General features: G+C 49.1%; 1 protein-coding gene across 2 annotated transcripts in view; it reads left to right on the top strand.

The window, feature by feature from the left end:
- The window catches only part of FRMPD4 (FERM and PDZ domain containing 4), a 494,176-nt gene that overhangs the window by 372,963 nt on the left and 107,138 nt on the right, over positions 1 to 14,075 (top strand). For both annotated transcript variants that reach the window (XM_036306035.1, XM_036306034.1), the window contains exon 3: positions 10,644 to 10,804. In XM_036306035.1, the coding sequence (XP_036161928.1) occupies positions 10,644 to 10,804 (161 nt within the window). The remainder of the gene's footprint in view (positions 1 to 10,643; positions 10,805 to 14,075) is intronic.

Genomic DNA, 14,075 nt, shown 5'->3' with positions numbered 1-14,075 from the left:
AATCCCTAGGTGCAGCCCCTGGTCAGGCTCAGAGCAGGGCCGATTGGGGAGTTGGGGCGCCGCCCCCTGTCATGCACAGAGCAGGGCGGATTGGGATGTTGTGATGCCACCCTCAGTCACGCTCAGGGTAGGGCCGATTGGGGGGTTGGGGCACCTCCCCCTGTCACACTCAAGGCAGGGTCGATGGGGAGGTTGCGGCGCCACCCCCTGTCACAGAGCAGGGCCCATCAGGGGTGTTGGGGAACTCCCCCCTGTCACGCACAGAGCAAGGCCCATCAGGGGGTTGGGGAGCCTCCCCCCTGTCACGCACAGAGCAGGGCCCATCAGGGGGTTGGGGAGCTCCCCCCTGTCACTCACAGAGCAGGGCCCATCAGAGGGTTAAGGAGCTCCCCCCTGTCACTCACAGAGTAGGGCCGATAGGGGAGTTGGGGCACCGCCCCCTGTCACACACAGAGCAGGGCGGATCAGGGGGTTGAGGCGCTGCCCTCTATCACCCACAGAGCAGGGCCGATCAGGGGGTTGGGGCACCGCCACTCTCACACTCAGGGCAGGGCCGATGGGGAGGTTATGGCTCTACCCCATCACACACAGAGCAGGGCCCATGGGGGGGGGGTGCGCCGCCCTCTATCACCCACAGAGCAGGGCCGATCAGGGGGTTGGGGCGCCACCACTCTCACACTCAGGGCAGGGCCGATGGGGAGGTTATGGCTCTACCCTGTCACACACAGAGCAGGGCCCGTGGGGTGGGGGGGGTTGGGGCGCTGCACCCTGTCACACACAGAGCAGGGCCTGTGGGGTGGGGGGGTTGGGGTGCTGCACCCTGTCACACACAGAGCAGGGCCTGTGGGGTGGGGGGGTTGGGGTGCTGCACCCTGTCACACACAGAGCCGCAGGGCGATCAGGGGTTGGGGAGCTCCCCCCTATCAGGCACAGAGTAGGGCCGGTCAGGGGGTTGGGGCGCCTTCCCCCGTCACAAACAGAGCAGGGCCCGTGGGGTGGGGGGGTTGTGGCCCTGCCCCCTGTCACACACAGAGCTGCAGGGCGATCAGGGGGTTTGGGCTCTGCCCCCTGATCCCGGTGCTGGGAGGCCTCGTGGCTCCGCTGATCCCGGTGCTGGGAGGCATATTACTCTTTTACTATATAGAATAGAGGCCTGGTGCATGGGTGGGGGCTGGCTGGTTTGCCCTGAAGGGTGTCCTGGATCAGGGTGGGGGTCCCCACTGGGGTGCCTGGCCAGCCTGGATGAGGGGATGATGGCTGTTTGCAGGTGGTCACACACCTTTCAGGGTGGGGGTCCCCACTAGGGTGCCTGGCCAGTCTGGGTGAGGGGCTGAGGGCTATTTTCAGGCTGGCAGGTGACTGAAGCTCCCAACTGCTCCTTTTTTTCTTTTTTCTTTTTTATTCTGGGCCAGCTTTAGCTCTGAGGCTTGGCTCCAGCTCCGAGGCCTCAGCTGCTGAAAGTAGGTATCTGGTTTGTTTCGGTTCTATAATCGAAACTCTGTATCAACTCCAGCTCTGAGATCCCAGCTGGCTGAAAGCAGGTTTCTGGGGTTTTGTTTAGCTTCTATATTTGTTATAATGTTTCTTAAACTGCAGGCTCAGAGGCCGGCAAGGCAGGCGGGGAATGTTGCAGTCCTCCGTCACTGTAGCAAGCAAGCCTCATGTTCAGTTTAAGCTGCCTGGCTGCCGGCCGCCATCTTGGCTGGCAATTAATTTGCATATCCCCCTGATTAGCCAATGGGAAGGGTAGCGGTCGTACGCCAATTACCATGTTTCTCTTTTATTAGATAGGATATAAAATTTAGAATTCTTATGACTGAACTATTTAAAAAGGACTGCTGAGGCTTATTTTATCAGATGGCATTAAATCTATATATTAATTTGAAGGGACCTGAAATGTTCATATTTAGTCTACCATATTTAGGCTTCATGTATTTCAAACACTCCTAAAATTCTCCAAGATCCCTCTAAACATTTTGTGATTTTTACGTTTAAGCCTACTGGATTCTCTTGGCTTTCCAAGTACTATGTAAGTTTTCTTTTTATCTTCTTTTTATTTTCTTTATTTCAGAGAAGAAGGGGAGGAAGAGAGAGAGAGAAACTTCAATGATGAGAGAGAATCATGGATCGGCTGCTTCCTGCACTCCCCCTACTGGGGCTCGAGCCCGCAACCTGGGCATATGCCCTGACCGGGAATCGAACCATGACCTCTTGGTTCATAGGTCAATGCTCAACCACTGAGCCATGCCAGCCAGGCAAGAAAAAATTTATTTTGCCACACATTTAATAATTTTGGCTTGCTAGGAACCTAAAAATGGGTCTAGTGTTTCTTTCTGTCTTTCCCTCTCTCTTCCACTCTCATTTGTAACGTATCAAGTTTAACAATCTATGCTTCTGCTTTCTTTACCTTTCTTACTTACATTCTTACTCTGGTGAACTCTGGCTTGCCTAATAGCGGTTTTGCTTAGAGCTTTAATTAATAGGCTCTCTCACAGGCCATAATGGGGCTTTGGAATTGTTGAGCCTTGCGTTGGGAGCCACGACTACCCAAGTCTTGCCTGGGATGTGAGAAAGTTTGAAGAATAATCGGATTGCCATAACTGCCATGTTAACAGGGATGATGAGGGGAGATACAGGGATAATGAGGAGAGATGTTTCCTTTGGAAGTGTCTGTTATTTATCCAAGGTAATATATTTATGTTACAAATGGTGTGGGGAATATGGTTGCTGGAAAGAATCCTTTTGGGATGTGGAATTTCAGGGTTTTAACAACAATATCAAGAGCACTACTTATAGATTGTATGAGTGAGCTTTTGGTGCGTAACAAACATTCCCCAAATTTAGTGTTGTATTTCATCATTTATTATTCCTCATTCAGCTGGCTGATTGGGACTTGGGGGTGAGGGGTGGCAGCTCTGCTACACTGGGCTCCTCACTGAGGTGTCTGCTCTGGTCTGGCCCCCATGTGTCCTCTCTGGAGCCCCAGCTGAAGGGGCTGCAGCTACCTTGAGAAGCTCTTCTCAATGTGGTGATAGAGCAGCAAGAGCACATGCCCAACTACACCAGATCTGTTTGTTTCTCACATCCGGGCTCATCCATGTGGCATGCTTTGGGCAGTGAGATGTTAGCAGAATCAAGGAGTAGAGAAATGTGTACTATGGGTGGTGGGAAGGCACTGAAAAGCAATGTTGCATCCAGTGGTGAACCATGTCTTGGAAGTAAATGAAGAGTAATTGAAGATGAGAATATAATACACTAGAGGCCTGGTGCACAAAATCTGCACAGGGTAGGGTCCCTAGGCCTGGCCTCCCCAACTCCCCACCTCCTCCTTGCTCCCTCAGCGTCCCGCCGCCACTGCTGGTTGCCCGCCATGTTCCACGCCTCCCCCTGGTGGTCAGTGCACGTCATAGCGAGTGATTGAACTCCCGCTCTCCCGGTCAAACTCCCGAGCAGACAATTTATATACTAGCCTTTTATATATATACTAGAGGCCCAGTGCACGAAAATTCATGCAAGAGTAGGCCTTCCTTCCCCGGCTGCCAGCACTGGCTTCCCTCCGGCACCGGCTTCCTTCTGGCACCCGGGACCCGGGCTTCCCTCCTGCAGTGGCTGGCAGGCACCTGGGACCCGGGCTGGCTTCCCTCGGGCCCCAGCTTCGTCAGGAAGGATGTCTGGAATGACGTCCAGTCTAATTAGCACATTACCCTTTTATTACTATAAATATATAGATAAGCCCTTGATTCTCTCCTGTAATCTCAGCTGGTCCTCCCTGAGAGGTACCACCCACGATGACTTTCTCCAGCAGAACTAGGCACTCAGAAGTACAGGTTTATTTATACTCCTTTTCGTTCCAGTCGTAACTACCCAGGTGTCCCATTGGCCACCATCTTCCTCAATGCTTTAAGTCCACACCAAAGGTAATGGCTTCTAAATCTTTCCACTCAGGCCCTAGCCGGTTTGGCTCAGTGGATAGAGCATTGGCCTGTGAACCAAAGGGTCCCAGGTTCGATTTTATTTAAGGGCACATACCTTGGTTGCAGGCTCCTCCTCAGCCTGGGCCCTGGGCAGGGCACATGCAGGAAGCAACCCATCGATGTGTTTCTCTCATGTCGATGTTTCTCTCTGTCTCCCCCTCTCTCTTCCACTCTCTCTAAAAATCAATGGAGAAATATCCTCGGGTGAGGATTTAAAAAATAATAAACAAACAAACAATCAAATCAATAAATCTTTCCACTCAGCACATGTTGCAAAGTAGTACCTTACCTCAGGTTTCCTTACAGGGAGCTTTACCTTAGTCCAAGTGATGCTTCGTAATACAGTGGATGTGGCCACCTTTGGCCTCTACTGAGTTAGAAAACTCCAAGAGTTCAAGGGGATCTCCTCCTCCTGTTCAGAAAATTTAGGCAGCAGGACTGCCTTCATTCGTTTTCACACGAACCTGTCAGACTCAGGAAGATTGCTCCCATTCGCGGACACATTGTTCATGGCAGTTAACCCGTGCTTTCAGGTCATGGATCCTGGCCTATCTCTGTGTGTTTGTTGGAGGAGGTTGGGCGCTGGGGCCAGAGGGTTGTGGAGCTCATTAGCTGTGTTCTAGGCTCAGCAGCAGAATTCACCGAAGCATGTTCAGCAGGTTACGAAAACGCTGCTATTTCAGCTCATTACAAAACGACTCAAGCATCTTTATAAAAAATATTGCAAGGAGAGAGCCAAAAAGCACTTGCCTTAACACGAAGAACCAAGTGATGTTTCCTGGGAGAGAATCTTAGTGCAGATTCATTCTCACCGGGAAGGCGACAGAGGTCGATGATTTTTAGATCATTTATTCTGAAAGTCCGACCTGTTGAGCAAGAAAATGGTAATGCCATCGGAAGGTTGTCCTCCAAGTGCAAGCAAAACAAAAAAGTAAAAAAAAAAACAAAAAACCGATGAATAAACGAAAACGCTAGAGCAAGCAGCGACCGCAAAATGAACATTTGGTTGTGAGTTTCAAACCTGATTTGGGTGAGGAAACGACAGTGAAATGATGAAATGAAAGGGCCCAATGTCAGATGCTCTGTTGACACAGAGGATGGCAGTGTCTGGGATGAAAGGTCCTGTCCCTGTGTCCTACCCCTTGCAACATAATTAGTTGGATTCATTTTCTTTTTTTTCGGGGATTTTTTTTTTAATTTAAATTCTTTATTGTTGAAAGTATTACATATGTCTCCTTTTTCCCCCATTGACCTCTCCCTGACCACTCCCCCCCCCCCCCAGCACATGCCCTCAGCCCCCTACTGTCTGTGTCCATGGGTAATGCTTATATGCGTGCATACAGTCCTTTGGTTGATCTTTTATCCCCCCTCCCCATACTCCCCTGCCTTCCCTCTGAGGTTTGACGTCTGCTCCATGCTTCTCTGTCTCTGAATCTATTTTGGTTCGTCAGGTTATGTTGTTCATTAGATTCCACAAATGATCGTGTGATATTTATCTTTCTCCGACTGGCTTATTTCACCATGCCCCGGGCTCACTCCATACCCCTGGACTGAGCGCTCACTGAAGTGATCCAGAAACATGGCTGAGGAAAACTTACTAGCAGCGCTTCAGTCTCCAGAGAGCGCGTTTTATTCTTGCTTCCTGTCTCCTGTAATCGGGGACATATTGCTTCACGGATATCAACTTAAATGTGTGTTTAATGTGTCATCGCACTTGATCTGATTTTTCCAATTGAAGGCCTCCGAGCTTACCCCGCCTTTGTGAGGCATCTCCCTGAGAATTGGGCTTAGGCATTTGAAACGTTATTGAGTTTGTTTTCATATTTTAACAAGATTGAATGAGTGGATGATGTCTGAAACCTATTCCTTGTTATTCATGGACCTCGAGAGATGAAAAGAACAGCTAGTGCTTTTTGCTTCCTGTGAGCCAGACATTTTGCTGAGTGCTTTGCATTTATTCATTCATCTAATTTCACGACCTTCTTATGCGATTGTTACTATGATTGTCACCATTTTCCAGATGTGGAAACTGAGGCACCGAGTGATGTAGTACTTTGTACAGGTCGAGGGCTAGGAGGTGGTGGAGCACAGCTCCAAATCCAGGGAGTCTGGCTCCCAAGTCTCACTCTGAACTAGCATCTCGGACTTCAGGTTTGCCTAGACCCGTGGTTGGCAAACTGCGGTTCACGAGCCACATGTGGCTCTTTGGCACATTGAGTGTGGCTCTTCCACAAAATACCACGTGCGGGCACACATATAGAGTGCGATTGAAACTTCGTGGCCCATGCGCAGAAGTCGGTATTTTGTGGAAGAGCCACACTCAAGGGGCCAAAGAGCCGCATGTGGCTCGCGAGGCGAGGTTTGCCGAGCCGCAATTTGCGACCACTGGGCCCTAGACCCAAGCATGTCTATGTTTTCTGTGCAAACGCGGAAGTATTAGCTCCTTGGAGAGAAATGTCTCCTGTAATTTGGATACATCAGCACATAGGACTTGCATTAGGCAACGTGCTCACAGACTGATCCTTACCGGACGCCCTGTGTGCGCAGGAAGAAGGTTCCAGAATAGAAATCCCCCCCTTTGCTCTGTCACAATGGCCTCTACATGAAAAACCCAACAACTCCTTGCCATCTCTGCCACCCTCACCCTGGTCCAAGCCAGCGTGATATTTATTCCCTTAGGACTGATGTAGTGGGTCCTGCAGTGCTCTCCCTGCGCCCACCAGCGCCCCCTCCTGTCTGTTCTCAGTACAGCAGCTATTGTGTTCTTCACACAGAACCTTCCATTGGCTTCTACTTCACTCACAGCAATACACTGAGTCCTTCCCAGAGCTTGTGTGACCTTTGATCTTCCCCCAGCACTTCCTTTTTTTTTGTATTGATTTCAGAGAGGAAGGGAGAGGGAGAGGGAGAACGAAACATCAATGATGAGAGAGAATCATTGATTGGCTGCCTCCTGCATGCCACCTACTAAGGATCGAGCTAGCAATCCGGGCATGTGCCCAGACCAGGAATTGAACCGTGACCTCCTGGTTCATAGGTCGATGCTCAACCACTGAGCCACACTGGCCGGGCTCCCCCCAACACTTCTTTACCCATCCCCCCTCACTGCCTCCAGCCTCCCCCGTCACTGGCCTCAGGGCTGTCCCTTACGAATGCTCATTCCAGGCCTGGGACCCCTCCAGACCTTTGCACTTGGGGGTCCCACTGCCGGAAAGACTCCTCCTCAGGCATTTCCCTGACCCCTGGTATCACACTGCGGTACCTCCCCCCCCTCCCCCTCCCCAAGCAGCTCTCTACGCTTCCTCCCCCATTATTTTTCTCCTTCGTGTTGATAATGATCTGATAGGCCATACATCCTGCTCCTTTATTAGTTTAGTCTCTGCGTCGGAACACTGGAGTGAACAAATTATTTCTGTTTGCATTCCTAGTGTATCCCCCGAGCTGAGAATCCAGTGGGCGTGCAAGAAATAGGTGTTAATGAAATGAGCGCATTATGAAGTTGTTTTGGAGAATTAAATGAGCTAACCTATGGAAAGCATTTCGTAAAATGCATAGCATGAAATTAGTATTTAATAAGTGCCGGGTATTACTAAAATAATGATGTAATAGAGAGTTTATGAATGGGGAATTAAAAACTGCAGACTAGCATGCAGTGGCAAGAGGGTAATGAAGCTACAGATGCTTCCAGTATTTTCACTTACCTCTCCGATAGATGCTAGAGGAGCTCATCGCTTGTGTCCTCTTAAAATCTAGAGGGGGGACTGGACCCCAGCCTTCCCTGGGCAGGAGAATGGTCCCCAAACCTTGCTCCACTTTGGAATCACCTGGGGAATCTTCTTAAAAATTGATCCTGGCCCGGCCGGTGTTGCTCAGTGGTTGAGCATCAACCTATGGACCAGGAGGTCACGGTTCAATTCCCGGTCAGGGCACAGGCCCAGGTTGTGGGCTCCATCCCCAATAGGGGGTGTGCAGGAGGCAGCGGATCCATGATTCTCTCTCACCATTGAGGTTTCTATCTCTCCCTCTCCCTTCCTCTCTGAAGTCAATAAAAATATATTTTAAAAATAACAATAAAAAGAAAGCTATATAAGAATGGATCCTGGCTGCCGCCCTCAGCTATGCTGATGTGGTTGGTCTGCGGTGAAACTTGGGCGTTAGGACTTTGTAACGCTTCCTGGGTGAGTGTAATGTGCAGCCAAGCCTGGCAACTTCGGAAAAGCTTGGAAGCTTTTCACAGGACTGGCCATGGCAGCAGAGCCGTCGCCCCAGGCCCTCTCTACTCTTGGCATTGACAGTTCCGCCCACCAGGGCTCCGTGCTCTGTTCTTCAACATGTGACCATTAGCGAATCACTTCACCTCTGTGCTCATGTAGAGCATGTGTTCTATGGACTATGGTGCGAACTCAGAGCTCGGGGCCAGGCTCCAAAAATGGGGCTCTCCCCTCCCTTTTTTCCTTTGTTCCATCCGGGATAAAAGGAGAGACTCAGTTCCCAAGGTGGCTCCGAGCTGGACCTCTTACAGAGGAGGCAAGAGAATGGAATGAGGGCTTCCACCCCAAGGGGGCCCCATTCTCCCCCAGGCACACGCAGCCCTGCCTGTTTCAGGCCTGAGAGGGATCAATGTCAGGGGGCGATGTCAGAGGTCAAGTTCCCGCCCATCGGGCTGCTGTAGGGACATCAGAGGTCCTCTCGCTGTCCTGGTTCTCAGCCCTGACTTCCCCACGTGTTTCCTCTATCTCAGCCCCTCCCTGCCTGGAGCCCTGTCTGAGGCTCCCACCCTGGACACCGGGGTTCACTCTTGGATGGGTTTTGCTGGTTAAATCAGGGTCTTGAGTTCTGTCCTTCAGACTACCATACTTCTTTGATATATATATATGTATAGAGAGAGAGAGAATTATTATATAATTATATTATATAATTATAATAATATATAATTATATAATAATAAATATGTTTATTATTATATAATTACATTTAATATATAATTATATGTTATTGATTTCAGAGAGGAAGGGAGAGAGAGAGACTTATATAATTATATTACATAATTATAATAAGTTATAATTATATAATAATAAATATATTTATTTTATATAATTACATTTAATATATATATAATTATATGTTGTTGATTTCAGAGAGGAAGGGGGAGAGAGAGGGAGAGATAGAAACATCAATGATGAGAGAGAATCATTGATCGACTGCCTCCTGCACGCCCCACACTGGGGATCAAGCCCACAACCTGGGCATGTGCCCTGACTGGGAATCGAACCGTGACCTCCTGGTTCATAGGTCCACGCTCAACCACGGAGCCACACTGGCTGGGCTGGAGGACCATGCTTCTCCACGTGACCTGCCCCCCTGAGGTCTGCCCAGGCCCCCTCCTGCCAAGCACGTGTTCCGCCAAGGTAGCCATGTCTCCTCTCTGGGCCCAGACCAGCACCTGCTATGTCACCTAAGACAGCCCCTCCCCTGTGAGCCTGGCTGTTTCTAGAATGGTTGGGGGTAGCACTCAAGGGGCCCCACGGTTTCATTTTGCGCTGTTCTTGCAAATTACCTAGCTGGTCGAGTACTTAACGCTTAGAACATCAGTTCTCAACCTGTGGTCGCGATCCCTTTGGCGGTCGAACGACCCTTTCACAGGGGGCGCCTAAGACCATCCTGCAGATCAGATATTTACATGACGATTCATAACGGTAGCAACATGACAGTGATGAAGTAGCAACGAAAATAATTGTATGGTTGGGTCACAACATGAGAAACTGTATGTATTTAAAGGGCCAGAAGGTTGAGAGCCGCTGGCTTAGAATGAGAAGATGTGGTGGGAATTGCACCTGGCTCACACCTGAGAAGAGTGAACTTGGCCGGTTATTCTTCCTCTTGTCATTTGCGGACAGGAGGTGGGTGGGGTCAGTGGGCCCCCTAGAAGGGGATTTTCGGAAGATGAACTAGGGTGACAGATGAGCGTCAGCACGCGGCCCTCGTGTCAGATCTCAGCAAACACTCTCTGTTCCCCAACGTTCCAGATCAAAGCTGCTAAGTGGAAAAGACGTTTCCTTCTCAAAGGGATTTTGAACTTGATTGCCCTAGTCAGAGAGATGTGTCTAAAGGCCAGACCCTGGAGGGTTGCCATTGATTTTCCTTAACTCTTATTAATTACACACAAGGACAGCAGAACCCTCCTTCTCCGTCTTTCTTCATTGCATCTGAACGATATGTCATCCAGATGGCAGATAGAGTAGCCTCTTTCCAGGTATTTCCTTCGAAATGATGTGCTTTTCCTTACTGAGAAGATTAGAGAGAGAAAATAGTGAGTTAAGTCTGTGTCGCTGAAATAATCAATGTAATCTTGGCTTCCATTGCTTTAAGCAGATTTCTAGAATTCTAACTAAGAGCTCTACCCTCAAATAAGGCTGCCTTGGATAATGCGCCTGAGTGAAGACTTCCTTAAGAGCCAGAGAAACACCCACCGAAAGGTTGCAGGTTCGATTCCTGGCCAGGGCTCGAATGGGAGACACGGATCCTTGTTTCTCTCTCACATGGATGTCTCTCTCTCCCGCTCCTCTACCAAGCAGAGTAGGAGGTTGTGAATAGGCAGAGGCTGAAATCACCGGGCCACAGCCCACAGACACTGATGCCTCGTCTCTCTTGTGTGTGTTTCTCCCACAGTCACATGACACAGGCAATCCCATTTGATGACCCCCGGTTGGACAGCTGCCAGATCATCCCCCCGGCCCCGCGGAAGGTGGAGATGCGGAGGGACCCCGTCCTGGGATTCGGCTTCGTGGCAGGGAGTGAAAAGCCAGTGGTCGTTCGCTCAGTGACACCAGGTAAGCGCCCCCCTCCCCGCCCGCCCCCCCAGCCCTCGGCCTCCTGGGACTGCCCGTCATACCGCTGCAGGGATGCCTACTGTTTATTTTCCCGAGTCTCCTTGCAGGCTGTGACAGCTAGTTTAATGTCCATTCCAGGCTGGGGGGCTAGTGAATTTTCCCAGCACGTGGACAGAGTCAGACCACCAGAGGGACAGGAATGGCGATGGAAACAAGGTTTAGACTGCTAAACCCATTCGATGGCTCCGTTTAGGAAAACACTGATCCATCGTTTGTACCATGGAAACGACCCACTGCTGAGTGGGTGAAGAGGAATAGCCAGAGGCGGGCGCCTACTGCATTTCTGGAAGCTCATGCCAAACTCCGTGACAAAAGCAGGCAGCGGCGTTGAAGTTACTGTAGGGTTTACTCACTGATGTTGGATTCTTTGACACAGATGCATTCCCCTCCCTTCCCACTAGGGGCAGAAGATAGTACCTGACACCATTGCTGTTAAGTGAGACCAGGTGACTGACTTTGGCCAATGGCATATTAGCAAGGATGCCATAAGCCAAGGTTGGAAATACACTTGAGCTTGTTTCTGTGGTTCCTGCATGGCCATAGGAATGTCCCTCAAGGGGCTGCTCCCCCTTCAGCCTCAGCCCCAGAATGAACTCGGGGGGCAGCCAGCCTACAGCCTAGAGCTAAGTACTCCCTGGTCTGCAGTGCGACACAGAAAGGCCCACTGTGGCTGGCCTGGAGCAGCCCATCTGCGGCCACCCTGAAGACCCACAACGGAATGATTATTGGACACTCTACTGAGATTGGGGGGCGGTGGGTCATACAGTGAACACTGGCCCATAGAGTGTGTGGCAAATCTCTTAAATTCTACAATCTGCTCGCCTCATTGGTCTCCTCCAATGAGGAGGACTTCGCTTAGACATTCTCTTTGGACTATCCGGATGTTCCACTATCAACACAGTTGAATATAAAGATGCAATGGGCTGTCTTTTCCCTTTTAGAAACTGCTCTTTTTAGTAATGATTTATTATACACATTTATGTACTTACTTCAACGGGCTCTGATGGATTTATCTTCAGACCAAAGGAAACTTGCTGCTTCTGGGATTTTGCAAATAAGTAACAGGGTTCAGTAGTGAAGCGCACAGGCTGTAGCATCAGACTGCCTGGGTCTGATGGCTTTGAACCCTGCCTCTGCCCCCTTATTAGATTTTTTAGCTTCTATGTTTACTTCCCTGCCTTTCAGTTTAATGTAACTCTTCTACATCATTTGGAGAATGAGCATCATAATAGTATCTGCCTTACTGGGCCAGGGAGAGAAAGAAATGCATTAGAAGAGGGCCAGGTATATGTTTATTCCATAATGATCATTATTATTTTAAACTCTACAATATTTGACCAGCTGAGCCTGTCAGTTTAGGGAAATGAAAGCAACTAGTGAGCTAGTATACATTTTTTTGACTTAAATTTTTATATTTTATTATCCTATATAAGAAAACCCTAATATGCAAATCGACCGAACAGCAGAACAACAGGTTGCTATGATGCGCACTGACCACCAGGGGGCAGACGCTCAAGGCAGGAGCTGCCCCCAGCCCAGCAGCGGTGGCAGAGGGCGGGGCTGGCAATCAGCAGTGCCTGGCCAGCCAAGGCAGGTGCCATCACCCTGCAGATAGGCCCTGATCTCCGGCCAGGCCTAGGGACCCTACCTGTGAATGAATTTCATGCACCGGGCCTCTAGTTGGACATAATATGCCCCAGGACAAGCACCCCAAAAAAGTCAACCACTTTCGACTCCCACAGAGAAGAATAAGTTTCCTTTTCCCTCCTACCACTGCCTCGCCACTTCGGACTTCTTCTGCCCAGCTTTCGATTTCATTAGCTGTGGATTGTACTTTAGTTGTCTGTGTGGGGTGGCTGAGCTGGACGCAGCTGAGAATATTATCCTCAAAATAAAAAAGATTTGTTGTTTTTTATGATAAAAACAACACATATGGTTTATAACAATACAATGTAGTAGATAGTATAGAAGAAAACATGCAAAAAACAAATCTGAGCGCCTCCTACTTTGGGTTGAGCATGATCCATGTACACACAGAGCATGAGTATGGAAGACAGTTGTGTGCGTACACACACCTATATTATGAATCATGTACATATGTGTAGTATTATATGTGTGTAGATACCCATATTTTCTCCTAGGTGCGATCACATTGGCAGGCTGTTTTGGGATAGTGGGCTATTTTGACATCTCGGTTGTCAGGTTCTCCCGGGAGCTGCCTCAAGATTTCAAGCTTTTCAATTTCTTGCATTACCTCACTGTTCCTTCAACCCTTCCTTGCCCCAGCGCTCCTTAGCTGCAGACGCTAACACCTCCAGCTAGACAATTTTGAGAGGAGTAGAACAAAGTGAAAACACGGGTCAAAGAGTACTGTCTCCAGTCATTTTTACGAGTGAAAATGCTGGTCAAATCAACTGTGTCTCTCATAAAACTGACTCTGCTGAAGTCCCCGGTGATTTCAGTGGCGTGACCAGATTGTCTATGCCAGACAGCGCGGCCTTCAGACTAGAGGGCCGGTGACAAATCGCTGATGTATGCCACTACTTCCTATCTTGGAAGGAACTCTATGTTGCTCCCGCCAGAATTTTTGATTCAAGTCACTTGATTAAACAATAATATTTCCATCTGATTAAAAAGCATAGGTCAAATGGAAGAGCATGTCGTATTCATCTGCGAGTGCTTCTGGCATCAGAGTAGTTAGCATCTATGATTCAAACAATTATCCTGAAAATGTGTCTGGATTTGACCAACATTTTGAATGTTTTAACCATTCGTTTGACTGAATTGGAGTGATTGCCTGCATATTGTCCAGCAGCAAGAAAACGTCTCCCGTGTGATTGTCAGAATTCCCTGTGTGGGCGCTGACTGTCAGCTCCACAGCTTGAAATGACTATTGTCCCTGACAATGTGGGGACGTGTTCTGGTTGTTTCCTCTCTCTTACTCCCAGGAAGGAGAGAGTTTATGCCCCCACTTCAGTGCCACCTGTGCCAGGTGGCTGGCTGGGTGGACAACAACTGAATCGCTTTGAGTTCCATGTTCTGGGTGTCACGTGTTCAGTTATGCAGTCAAGTACAAGATCATCATTTGTGTTTTGTTTTTAATGAATTTGATGATGGTTTTAAAAAATATATTGTTTATTGATTTCAGAGGGGGGGAGAGAGAGAGATATCAATGATGAGAGAGAACCATGGATCGGCTGCCTCCTGCATG

This window comes from Myotis myotis, unplaced genomic scaffold (assembly GCF_014108235.1).
Source record: "Myotis myotis isolate mMyoMyo1 unplaced genomic scaffold, mMyoMyo1.p scaffold_m19_p_4, whole genome shotgun sequence".
NCBI classification, from domain to species: Eukaryota; Metazoa; Chordata; class Mammalia; order Chiroptera; family Vespertilionidae; genus Myotis; species Myotis myotis.
The sequence above is the reverse complement of the archived record's forward strand: the minus strand, read 5'-3'. Positions and strand labels throughout refer to the sequence as shown.